The 13,330-nt window shown below is 46.8% G+C and overlaps 1 protein-coding gene across 1 annotated transcript in view; it reads left to right on the top strand.

Moving 5' to 3' along the window:
• LOC133956420 (otogelin-like) overlaps positions 1 to 13,330 on the top strand; it is a 50,202-nt gene that overhangs the window by 3,500 nt on the left and 33,372 nt on the right. The window contains exons 5-20 of the mRNA XM_062391438.1: positions 118 to 963; positions 2,477 to 2,578; positions 2,664 to 2,821; positions 3,788 to 3,909; positions 4,017 to 4,225; positions 4,603 to 4,733; positions 4,830 to 4,936; positions 5,278 to 5,387; positions 6,187 to 6,312; positions 6,883 to 6,991; positions 7,301 to 7,347; positions 8,444 to 8,589; positions 9,881 to 10,013; positions 10,325 to 10,502; positions 11,857 to 11,981; positions 12,353 to 12,565. Of these exons, the coding sequence (XP_062247422.1) occupies positions 118 to 963; positions 2,477 to 2,578; positions 2,664 to 2,821; positions 3,788 to 3,909; positions 4,017 to 4,225; positions 4,603 to 4,733; positions 4,830 to 4,936; positions 5,278 to 5,387; positions 6,187 to 6,312; positions 6,883 to 6,991; positions 7,301 to 7,347; positions 8,444 to 8,589; positions 9,881 to 10,013; positions 10,325 to 10,502; positions 11,857 to 11,981; positions 12,353 to 12,565 (2,862 nt within the window). The remainder of the gene's footprint in view (positions 1 to 117; positions 964 to 2,476; positions 2,579 to 2,663; positions 2,822 to 3,787; positions 3,910 to 4,016; positions 4,226 to 4,602; positions 4,734 to 4,829; positions 4,937 to 5,277; positions 5,388 to 6,186; positions 6,313 to 6,882; positions 6,992 to 7,300; positions 7,348 to 8,443; positions 8,590 to 9,880; positions 10,014 to 10,324; positions 10,503 to 11,856; positions 11,982 to 12,352; positions 12,566 to 13,330) is intronic.

Raw genomic sequence — 13,330 nt, 5'->3', positions numbered from 1 at the left:
CATCCAGCCAATCTCCAACAGAGATAGAACATAGCCAATCAGCAGCTACCACAGTACCAACCAGCCAATCACCAACAAGTACGGCATCAGCCAGAAAATCATCAGGCAGTACAACAGCAAGGAAAATACCAGCCAGCCAATCACCACCAACCACAACACCAGCCAGCCAATCAACACCAACCACAACACCAGCCAGCCAATCACCACCAGCCAGCCAATCAACACCAACCACAACACCAGCCAGCCAATCACCACCAACCACAACACCAGCCAGCCAATCAACACCAACCACAACACCAGCCAGCCAATCACCATCAGCCAGCCAATCAACACCAACCACAACACCAGCCAGCCAATCACCACCAACCACAACACCAGCCAGCCAATCAACACCAACCACAACACCAGCCAGCCAATCACCAACAACCACAACATCAGCCAGCCAATCACCAACAACCACAACACCAGCCAGCCAATCACCAACAACCACAACACCAGCCAGCCAATCACCACCAACCACAACACCAGCCAGCCAATTACCACCAACCGTACTATCAGTGCTTCAGTCACCAGATAACAATGCACCACCCATCCCCTTATCTGACCCTTCAGCAGTCAGCTCTGTGAAACCCATCCAAACACCGCCGAGCCAATCAACAACTGGCGCCAAAGCATCAAATCAATCGTCTCCTGACCAATCATTAACCTCCATAGTGTCGGACAATAATTTCACAGCCAGCTCAGAAACTTCTCCCCAGCTGTCATCGTACAGCTTAACGTCTCATAACCAATCACGGTCCAATGCAACACCTCCTGACCAATCACTGACGGGCTCAGATTCATCAAACAACTCGGCGTCACCAGTCAATGGAGCCCTCGCCCCAGACCAGCGCCCGGTTAATGTTTCCCTCATCACCAGGCAAGTGAAGGAGGCCCTGAGGTCGTCGATTCGTCTGAGTCCAGGTGAGTTCACAGAGGTTGATGTTGTCCACGTGAGGCAGCGTGGACGAGGTCAAACTACCAACCAGGGCATGAGAGTGCCCAAGGGCCCCTCAACCCTCAGGGGCAACAGAAGCCCTGCGTTAAATCCGTATCATTTGGGTCTGTATACTCTGAGTAGGCAGACTTCTCTTTAGAAATTTGCACCACCACATTTATTTGATGTGTACCACGACTGTTTAGTTTCACCCGTGTCCCATCCACTGACATGGAGGAGGGGGATATATGGCTAAAACTGCGGTCAGTCGCCAGGCAGCTGCATTATGTCTGTGGTTCAAACTGAGCAACAGGTGATGCGTCTGTTGTCCCCTGACGGACTGAACAGCAGGGACACAGTGTTTAAGTAGAAGTCGTTATCGTACCTGTGCTCAGCGGGCCGACGAGCAGGAAGCCCACTGAGCAGATGGTGTTACCGCAGGACGTTCGATGCTTGGTGGTGCGTTCAGCTGGGGGCGGGGCAGACAGATGGTACCTACAGACGTGATCTGTTGATTCCTAAACCAAGCATCTGGGGGCTCTGGGGGTCTGGGGCTCTGGGGGTCTGGGGGTCTGGAGGTCTGGGGATCTGGGGATCTGGGGCTCTGGGGCTCTGGGGCTCTGGGGGTCTGGAGGTCTGAGGCTCTGGGGCTCTGGGGCTCTGGAGGTCTGGAGGTCTGGGGATCTGGGGATCTGGGGATCTGGGGGCCCTGGGGCTCTGGGGCTCTGGGGCTCTGGAGGTCTGGAGGTCTGGGGATCTGGGGATCTGGGGCTCTGGGGCTCTGGGTCTCTGGGGGTCTGGAGGTCTGAGGCTCTGGGGCTCTGGGGCTCTGGAGGTCTGGAGGTCTGGGGTCTGGGGATCTGGGGCTCTGGGGCTCTGGAGGTCTAAGGCTCTGGGGCTCTGGGGCTCTGGGGCTCTGGGTCTCTGGGGGTCTGGAGGTCTGAGGCTCTGGGGCTCTGGGGCTCTGGAGGTCTGGAGGTCTGGGGTCTGGGGATCTGGGGCTCTGGGGCTCTGGAGGTTTAAGGCTCTGGGGCTCTGGGGCTCTGGGGCTCTGGGGCTCTGGGGGTCTGGAGGTCTGGAGGTCTGGGGATCTGGGGCTCTGGGGCTCTGGAGGTCTGGAGGTCTGGGGCTCTGGGGCTCTGGGGGTCTGGAGGTCTGGAGGTCTGGGGATCTGGGGCTCTGGGGCTCTGGAGGTCTGGAGGTCTGGGGCTCTGGGGCTCTGGGGCTCTGGGGCTCTGGGGCTCTGGGTCTCTGGGGGTCTGGAGGTCTGGAGGTCTGGGGATCTGGAGGTCTAAGGCTCTGGGGCTCTGGGGCTCTGGGGCTCTGGGTCTCTGGGGGTCTGGAGGTCTGGAGGTCTGGGGATCTGGGGCTCTGGGGCTCTGGAGGTCTGGAGGTCTGGGGCTCTGTCAGCCTGTAACCAGTGTTTGAAATTGATAAATGATGAATGTAATTCCCTGTTTTGTGTTGTAATTGTGTATTTGTTGGTTCTCTCTCTCTCAGCGGAGCCGTGTGAGTTCCCCTGTCTGAACGGAGGTCAGTGCGTCCAGTCGGAGTCATGTGACTGCAGCTTGTATCAGGCCACTGGCCACAGATGTCAAACTGGTAAACCACACACCTGATGTTCGTCTTTTTTTAAAACCCATTTGAGTATCAAACCAACGGCGTCCTCTTGTCTCCTGTGGCTCAGTTCCAAACCCCGGCTTCGAGAGGGAGATGACCTGCAGGACCTGGGGTCAGTACAACTTCGAGACCTTCGACGGCCTTTACTTCCACTTCCCCGGCCGCTGCACCTACACGCTGCTGAGGGACTGCGAGGAAACCGCTCAGGCCGGCATCGTGGTCCAGGTCAGTTCAGACTCACCAGCACCAGGACAAAATAAATCCCCCCCGACCAGAAGCTGCCCAGAGGGTCTCGCCTCAACGCCTGCATCCAGCCGGGGAGAGTTTGGACCTCTGCTCCAGAGCCCGAGGAAAAGATTCGCTCTGAAGATTAGTGAAAGCTATCTGGTTATTAGAGTCAATTACCATTAAATACTGCAATTACCCACAATCCCCTGAAGCATCTGCAACAGACTGGGACTTTGTTCTCCTGAACAGGCGGCGGACACTGTAGCCGTGGACGGGAAAACTACAACCACACAGGGAACATGACAAGATCCATATTCATTATGATTAGTGACAATATATTAATGGAGAGCATAAATGATAAGAAGCCTTTGATGAGCAAAAAGAAAATATGAAACTGCTGCAAATCTGACAGGTTGAACATGAACTGGAGAGACTGGAGAGACATTTGAGATGAAACACTTTGAAATCTGTCTGTTAGGTAAACTGAGGCTTGACTAGTGGCCCCTGATTTCTCTTTTCATCAAGTTACCATATCTGCTCACCACAGGAAAGAGCTTTAAAAGCATAAAACTAGGGCTGGGCGATAACGCCGAAAATCATATCAAGATAAAAATGTTGTTGTCACTCGTCATCGATAAGTATCACAATATACGTCCGATTATTATCAGGTTGAAAATCTAAATGACAAACAGAATTATCCAATAATTGCTCATACTGTTGTCTGTTGTTTGACTGATATCATACTTAATAGTTCATAATGTAGTGATTTCTGTGGCATCGAGCCGATTGGTTCCTGCTGGAGACAGAACTCTTTAAAACAGCTGGGAACTATAGAGCAACTCAAACAGGAGTAAATGGTGAATTGGTTGTGAACAGTTTTCTACTTAATCCACATTTGGATTAATTATAAATCGTCACACACGTCACGGCACATGGGAACAAATCCCACTTTGTTGTTTCCAGGTCCACAATGATCCAGACTGCGGCGCCGCTCCCTACGCCTGCCAACGATCAGTCAGCCTCTTCCTGCCGTGGGAGGGCGAGGTCCGGCTGCACAGCACCAACGTGACCTTCAAAGGTCAAAGGTCAGCGGTGTAGCAGACAAATCATCTTTATATACCATCGTTTTTAGCATTTTAGCATTTTTATTTCCATCTTTTTACAACATGTTCAAACCTTTCTTCTTCTTCAGTGTGCAGCTGCCTCATCACATCCACGACCTGCAGCTGGAGCAGATCTCCCAGTACGTGCTGGTGACGCGGCGGCACGGCTTCACGTTGGCCTGGGACGGACGCAGCGGCTCCGTCTACATCAAGCTCAGCCCGGAGTTCGTGGGCAGAACCTGCGGCATGTGTGGAAACTTCAACGCAGACGTCCAGGACGACCTGAAGACGAGCTACGGTGAGATGTCACCGCTGAAGCTAGTCACCTCAGTTACAGTTCAGAGCTTAGTGTATAAACACAGTCATTTGAAGGTGGTACAGTCCGACCCTGGGGATGTGAGGGCAGAATGTAAAAATTCAATGATTGGGTTACTAAGAAACACAATTGAGTGAGTGATATTTCTTAATTCAAAGTCATATATAGAACTTGAATTAAGAAATAAAACCCTTTACATAAAATATAAACAGAAACATTTATCTTTTCTGCGTAGTTTATTCTATAAATGAAAAGTTAGCTTGTGAAACTTTAGTCCAACTCTTTTATTAATCTCTCTCTCTCTCTCTCTCTGTGTCTCTCTCTCTCTCTCTCTCTCTCTCTCTCTCTCTCTCTGACAGGCGTCCTGACTCATGAGGTAGAACTGTTTGGGAACAGCTGGGTGGAGACGGAGCCACATCAGGCCCGATGTCTCTCGGTGCCGTCTGGCTTCTCCTCACCCTGTGTCGGAGTCGACGCTCACGTCCTGCTGGTAACACAAAACACAACATGAAACACAACAAAGAAATGTGTTAACTCAATTAATGTGCTGCTAAATGCGTGGGACTGCCTGTGTGTGTCTCTGCAGAAAGTGGAGGAGGTTTGTGCGATGCTGCTGGATCCTCCGTTTCAGAGCTGCCACGACTTTGTCAGTCCACTGTCGTTCATGGCCGGCTGCTCCAACGACCTCTGCCTGTGAGAGCGAACACATTCATTGATCCCTGATTGAAGATGAGCTTCCTTGAATGAAGAATTAAGTTCTGAATTTGTCCATAATTAGCAATGCGTTGGCATCGTCCCACATAATTAAATCAAAGTGAAATGTTCTTGATATGGGAAATGGTAAACGCTGCTTTGTGATGTTGGGGATCTTCTGTCTGAGTCCGTGAAGACGACTGAGAGCATTTGATTTGATTACATCTCTTTATTCATTTATATCGGGAAAAAAGAAGAAGGGAGAAGCAACCATGCCTCTCCAGCTCTAATCTATATCCATATGTCAATAATTCAATTCAAATGTTTGTTGCTCTGTGAAGGTCGGGCCCCAGCGGGGACGTGGTGTGCCAGGTGTTCAGCGAGTACGCCCGGGCCTGTGCCCACGCCGACCACCCACTGCACGACTGGAGGCAGCACATTCCTCACTGTGGTACGTTCCTCCACGTGTCTTTAGAGTAGCTGCACATATAGATTACACAATTCATTTAATGTCATCGCAATATCTGTATCCATATCTATAGGTCGTGATTAAAAGATTTCAGTCGTCATTATTATGAGATCCTCATCGTGGATTTGTGCAAAGTCGAGATAGCGAAGTGGCTTTTTGTGGTAGATTACTGTGTTTTGTGTTCTGATTGTGTTTCAACCGAATTATACAAATAACCAAAGAACCTGTGACGTACACAAAGTGCAGCAAGTCAAGTTGAACAGTAAATATTACACAAATTACTACGGTTTGACTTATATGTACTCAGTAATATTATTTATTTACATGGGCTATGTAAACTAATGAGAGACACAGAGTGGCATGAAAAAAATAAAATCAAATATAACAAAATGTCAAAAAATCAAATCAAATGACTGAAAACCACCAAAATAGTTTTCAGCAGTCAGGTTTTGGCAAAAAAAAAAGCATTCAGGGAACTTGTATAACAACAAAGTAACACAAACTCCTACATTTTAGCACATTTTTATATAAAGATTTAAAGTTTGTTATTTTTTGGTGAATCAGATTTATTTCCCATCTCAAAGTTCAGCTGGTTTAAGTTTCCGCTCACTCGTTGTATCCGGTGTTGAATCAGCTCTGAGATCAGTTTGAAGGCTCTGATGTTATCTTCACTGCGGGTTTCTGTGTCGATGTGTTTGCTTTGTGATCAAATCCCTTCACGTGCTAACCTCAGTCTTGGCAGAAGTCGTTTTTCACATGTCATGTTTCCAACTGTGGCCAGCGAGGCAGTGTCCTCTCGGTCTGCAGTACAGGGAATGCATCAGCTGCTGCCCGGAGTCCTGCAGCCTGGAGCGGACGTGCATCGACAGCAAACTGGCCTGTTTGGACGGATGCTACTGTCCCGACGGTCAGTTTCCACTCGAACCACTCGTCTGTTCTAGAAAGCAGTGTTTCATCTTCCAGTCTGGATACTACGATGGAGGTTCTGTGTCATTTCAGGGGGAATATCAGGAGATCCACCCGTGTTAGATCGTTATAAGTTATAAGTTCTGTATAAGTTTCAGCGATAATTAAAAATGTAATCTCTCGTCTCATCAGCACCACATTATTAAAGATTATTAAAGATTTTTTAGAGATAGAGATTGTGGGATCTATTGGAAAGAAAACAACAACACAGACTTGGAGGAAGCGTCTCGTTGATGGAGGAGAATGTGTTTTATTCAAATAGATTTCGTTTTTTCAAATCACAAATAGATTTGAAGACGATTTTGGATCCAGGAGTAAAACTTGTTATTTCCTTAACAATTGTCCAACTTTATCTTTCTAATATTATCACCTTCTCTTCAATTACGACTTTATTCCTGAAATCTCAATCCAGATCTGCCCCCAATCAAACAGACATAAGCAGAAAACCCTTCATCTTCCTCTTTGTTTTACATTTGACTCCAGATGACATGAGGCTGTTCTTCGTCCTCAGGTCTGATCTACGAGGACGGGGGTTGTGTGACGCCCACCGACTGTCCCTGCGAGTACCACGGCATGTTCTACCCGTCCGGACAGACGCTGCAGGAGGAATGCAACAACTGGTGAGAGGAGTTCAACGTCTCTCCCCTCACACGTCTGTTCAACATGTGGCTGATGCTTAATGATCTATTGAAATAGTTTTTACGCTTTAAAACACATTATTTCCCACGAAACCTCGTCTCCTTTGCGTTTGAATGAAGCCCAGTTGTTTGTTGCATCACATGTCATCATCACGTATGTAAAACAAAATCAGTGTATTGTCCATGAAGTGTGTTTAATCTCCTCAGATCTGAGCACCTGGACTCACTGTGTCCAGCTTCTCTCAGTGATCAGCTCAGGCTTTCATGTTCTCCACCTGCTCTCTGTTTCAGCACGTGCACGGGTGGAGTGTGGAACTGCACCGACTACAGCTGCCCTGGTTTGTGCCCTCTCTCTCTGGGAGGGGGGGTTTCACCACAGAGCGGTGGTGCAGGCGATTCATTGATTACAAAGCGGAGATGCCCTCAACACGTCAGCTTCTCCTCACTGTCCAATAAGTGTTGACATTAAGATTAAAATGAAGATACGTTTATTTATACCAAACACATGCACAGACATGCACAACACACTCATGCAATGGTAGGTATATTTATCCTCTGCATTTAACCCATCTGGTGCAGGACACACAGAGCAGTGAGCGACCATGTACGGCGCTAGATAGGGGGTTGGGGGAGTAAGGTGCCTTGCTCAGGGGCACTAGATAGGGTAGGGAGACTCTTGGATTTTTGGACAGATCAATCCAGGTTCGTCTTTTGTTGTCTCTCCATGGAGTCGAACCAGAGACGAACCAGAGACCTTCCCTGCCCATAGTCCAAGTTTCTGCCACTAGACCACCTTGGTTGAACCAAGAGAGAAGACATCGCTCTACTTAAGAGATGGTTTCCTTACTTTGGGATCCTGGAGGAAAAAAGTTATTTAATAAATGGAAGAAAAAAGGTTTTCAGTACAGAGCGACGAAGAAGGGAGTCGTCCTAGTTCTAGGAAAAGAAAAGAGGAGGTGAAGAAAGCTTGTTCGCTATGGACCAAGGAAAGATGACACTTGTCCTGAGAAACTTTTAACGACTTTAAGTCAAGAAATCTGGCAAAATAATCAGAAAATCAACACCTACACTAACCCTAACCCTCTGTTCGAATTTCCAGCCGTCCACTGCAGCTGTTTAAATGTTACGTTGTGCACATGGAGATAAATGGTGATTATGATTCTCCAGTTGGATTATTCACCCACTACAGGACATGAGGAGACCCCAGCGGATTAATACAGATAAATCTTCCTTAATGCAGTAAAACTAAAGTGACAAGCCTGTTTTCACAATGTCAGGAAAAGAAAGTTCAGATATTTGTGTTAAAATGTCGCAAGTTGAGGTAAAAAGTCGCCAGAAAACGAGAGAGAGAAATATGAGAAAAACCCATATTAGGTACACATGCTAGTATTTGTACTTCATTACACCTCTGATAGAGTATTTGTGTCTCTGCAGGCGAGTGCTCGGTTACTGGGGATATGTTTTTTCAGTCGTTTGACGGACGGATCTTCACTTTTCCTGCGACGTGTCAGTACGTCCTCGCCAAGAGCCGAAACTCCGGAAAGTTCACTGTCACCATCCAGAACGCCCCCTGTGGAGCCGTGAGTTACTGCATTTATAGCTAACAGTGTTACTGCTGACTTGTGACTCTCTTGTCTCTCTCCCTCAAACTGCTGGACGGACTCCACAGTTTGCAGTTTGTCCGTCATGTAGATCATATCGTTGTTTAACTGCTCCGTAATCCCTGCTGAGTCCGGGAGGCTTCTCAGACGACACCTGGAAAACCTCTCGATCAAACTGGGAGATAATGAAACATGAAAAGCTTCCTCCGATTTCCGAGCAGCCTTTGAGCCGCTCGGCGAACCAGAGGGAGGAGGCGAGATATAAGATGTCGCACTCATCAGAGCCCGGGACCTCGAACAGCCAAGTGAACAGGATTACCTTATCTGGCCTGAGTGACAGAGCTGTGCACGGCTTTGTAGTGCAGCGGGAGGTGAAGGGAGGCGGTGGGTGGGGGGATGGGGGGGTCAGGACAGAGAGAAGGTTATGCGAAAACAGGAGATGAACGATGGGAAGAGTAGACGGGGTAGGGGGTGGGGGGGGCGGGTGAGGTGGGTGTTAAAACGGCTGTGAGGATCCTGCCGCTCATGAAAGAGACGATTCATGGAGCTGGATCGTTCACTGGTAGCGACGAGGCCAAGTCTCCAGTCGTGGTTTGAACCTCATCGAGGTGTTTGAGTCCAGTTTAGAGACATTAGTGAGTTTGAATTACACGTGTTCAAGTGTTCTTACAAATATGATTCACTCTCGGACATTCTCTGTTTCTTTTCACCCTGATGGTTCTCGTCTGAATGCTCGTGACACACGTCCTGAGATTAAGATCTGATATATTTTATGCAACTAAAATGAATTAAGCTGTTTTCAGACCTGAACTCTGGAGGATCTCCGGACGTCCTCCAGAGTTCAGGTCTGGAAGCAGCTTCATTCAGGGGCTGTTTGTCCAAGTCAGTGGCTCCAGACCTTCTCCTGAGTTTGTTTGACAGACATTTTGAGAAACTCACTCCCTATTAGATCTGCCTCCTCTCTCCCACGCCTCAAATCATTGTTAAAGACACATCTCTTCTCTTTGGACTTCTTGTCGAGTTGTGAAAGTTGTTATCTATTTTTTCTATTTTACTTAGTATTATGATATAATGCAAATTTCTGTTTTCTAGTTGTACCTTTTACTTTGTGAAGCACTTTGGTCAACCAAGTTGTTTTAAATGTGCTATAAATAAAGACACACTCCAAACACGTTAAGACACTCTTCTGTGTGTGTCACAGTGTGTGTCCTCTTGTGTGTCTCAGTAAATGACAGCTTCACTGATCAAACCGTCTTGTCCTCAATTGCAGAACTTGGACGGGGCCTGCATCCAGTCGGTGAACCTGGTTATCGACGAGGATCCGAGGACGGAGATAACGCTGAGTCATGTCGGGGAGGTTTTCATGGCTTCACAGTACCGCATCTCCCTGCCGTACTCTGACGGTAACATTCTCATCTTCTATCACCCGCCAGCTTTGTTCACTTCTCTCAGTGGGTCGCACAAAATGGCCTCCCTCCGAGTAGTACTCACTTGTCACATGACTGTGGCGCTGTGGTGCCGTTTGAGATTGATCTACAACAGTTCACAAATATCTTAGATTGTCAGGTTTTATTCATGCAGAAGCTTTAATGCAGAGTTTCAGACAAAACTAAACTAAACTGAAACAATTAGTAGATTAATTGATTTTTTGGTAGAAATCAATCAAGAGACTTTAATAAAGAGTTTTAATTGAGTTAAATCTCGTCCCCTGCAGACGTCTTCCAGATCCAGGAGCTGTCGTCCATGTTCCTCCAGGTGAAGACGGCGTTCGGCCTGCGTCTGCAGTACAGCTGGAAGGAGTTCCGTCTCTACCTGCAGGCCGACGAGCGCTGGAAGGACGACACGGTGGGGCTGTGCGGCACCTTCAACGGAAACATCCAGGACGACTTCCTGTAAGTGTGTTTGTCGGCTACTCTTTAACCCCCCCCCACCCCCCATCCTCCCTCCGATAATGAGTGCATTACCGTTAGAGAGGCAGAGGGCGAGGTGATGGCTAGATGCTCTCTCTCTCTCTCTCTCTTTGTAAAGCACTCTGTTCGGGCGGCTCGGCATCAAACGCCTCGCTCAGTGATCAGCTCTTTAAGTCGGGCCAGAGGAGCCACCACTCGACACTTCAACAAGGAATTGAGTGTTAGCGGAGCGGCACTGTACCGTGTCCCAAGGACGAGCGTGAAGGGCGGATGTTGTCTAACAGCTGTAAATGGATACTCATCACTGAAGTGGCCGTTTGCTGCTTGACAGAAGAACTCAAGGAACTAAACTTTTGAATATTATTTATTTATATCGGGTTTAACTTCGCTGAAAAGCTGCGGTATTCCAGTTTTATGAGAAGATTACAACTCAGTGCTGTTTTATTAGTGAGAAGAATATCACTTCGAGTTGATACCTCCACCGAGGCCCAACAGTCCCTTCATGGAATTTCGTCAAGAAGTATTGTGATGACGGATCCTTTATGGGGCCGATGCAGCGAACAAAACCATCAGGAGAATCAGTCAGTGGCTATGTTTCAGTTTGCGGTCTACCCAGCCAAGGAAGACCCCAGTGGCCCAATCGGCGCCCCCGGCTCGTAGAGAAAGTTTGAATGCACCTTGGATTTTTAAACATGTGATACTCAAGCATTGGACATCTCCGCGCTATCCGCCGCCAATTGTCTTGGCTAGTCCCTGAGGTGCAGTGAATCCTGGGGTAGATAGCAATGGAAGGACGCGTCTGTCTGCAGCAGCTGAGGGAGAGTTTGAAACAGCTCGGCCTCCAAAGCCCAAGAATAGAGACACAAGCAGTGTCATTAACTGAGGTAGTGCTCTCCAGCCTCTAATTCTAAATTCGATGTCAAACGGGTGTTAACCAGCTGATCGAAGATGGGAGGTCTAGGCCGTAAATTACATTTTACATTTGTTGGGGAAAAAACCTTCTCCAGACTGGCTCCTTTAGACTGCTCCAGCTTCCCTTCAAATCATCCTGATCTGTCACTGAAGTCACTGGAACAGTTTTGCCTTCCTTCTCTTGACCTCTGTCCTAACTGGTTGCAAGATTCTCCAAGTTTTGAGGACAAGCTCGAAATGAGCAACAGCAGGTTGCTCTCATTGGACCTCTTTAATTACAGACATATTGTGTTTACAGGAATCCCTCATTTATGAACAGGAAAAACATCAGTTTGGACAATAATTGCTTGTTGGAGCCACAGATTGGTGTAAATATCCGTTTCGGTGTATTCATATTCAACCGTGTGCTCTGTCCCTCCTGCAGATCTCCATCAGGGATGATAGAAAGCACTCCGCAGCTGTTTGGAAACGCCTGGAGAGTCTCGTCGGCGTGTTCTCACAGTCTGACCACGCCTCCGCTCGACCCCTGCGACACACACCAGCAGGCCGGTCAGCCCCTCCCCTCAAACCTTTCCACTAATTTTGTATTAATGTCTGGTAGAAATGGAAAAATCCTCTTTGTGCGATTTGAACAGAATGATTTGATCTGTTAATCCACATATTTTGCCCTTTTTAAGATTCAGATTATTTTCTTATAAATGAACAATTAAATGATTTTGGTAATGGTACATTTAACAGATTTAATTTTATTTACAGTGCTTCAACAAATACTAAACCGTCTTTTGTCTACAGCTGCTGCTCAGCTAACTAACACAGCTGGTCACGTTCAACACTGAGCGACCTCAGTGATAATAACTCAACAATATGATATTTAATGTTCTGTGTTTGTTTCACCTGTAACGTGATGTGTTCCCGCTCAGTGACCTACGCCTCTGGGATGTGTGACCTCCTGAACCAGGATGTGTTCTCCTCCTGCCACGAGTACCTGAGTCCCACAGCGTTCCATCAGCAGTGTCGCTCAGACACATGTAAGTGTGGGACGCCCTGTCTCTGCTCCGCCCTCGCCCACTACGCTCGCCACTGCCGACGGTTCTCCGTCATCATCGACTTCAGATCACACGTTACAGACTGTGGTGAGTGTTCAGCTGATAGATGGATGGATGGATGGATGGATGGATAGATAGATAGATAGACAGACAGACAGACAGACAGACAGACAGACAGACAAATAGATAGATAGATAGATAGATAGATAGATAGATAGATAGATAGATAGATAGATGGATTGACCGATAGATAGATAGATAGATAGACAGATAGATAGATTGACAGATAGATAGATAGATAGATAGATAGATAGATAGATAGATAGATAGATTGACAGATAGATAGATAGATAGATAGATAGATAGATAGATAGATAGATAGATAGATAGATAGATAGATAGATAGATAGATAGATAGATAGATAGACAGATAGATAGATAGATTGATAGACAGATAGATAGACAGATAGATAGATTGACAGATAGATTGATAGATAGATAGATAGATAGATAGATAGATAGATAGATAGATAGATAGATAGATAGATAGATAGATAGATAGACAGACAGATAGATAGATTGATAGACAGATAGATAGATTGATAGATAGATAGATAGATAGATAGATAGATAGATAGATTGATAGATAGATATATAGATAGATAGATAGATAGATAGATAGATAGATAGATAGATAGATAGATAGATAGACAGATAGATAGACTGATAGACAGATAGATAGATTGATAGATAGATAGATAGATAGATAGATAGAAAGATAGATAGATAGATAGACAGATAGATAGACAGATAGATAGATTGACAGATAGATAGATAGATAGATAGATAGAT

Source organism: Platichthys flesus, chromosome 1 (assembly GCF_949316205.1).
Source record: "Platichthys flesus chromosome 1, fPlaFle2.1, whole genome shotgun sequence".
Classification (NCBI taxonomy): Eukaryota; Metazoa; Chordata; class Actinopteri; order Pleuronectiformes; family Pleuronectidae; genus Platichthys; species Platichthys flesus.
Note: the sequence above shows the minus strand (reverse complement) of the source record. Positions and strands in the feature narration are given on the sequence as shown.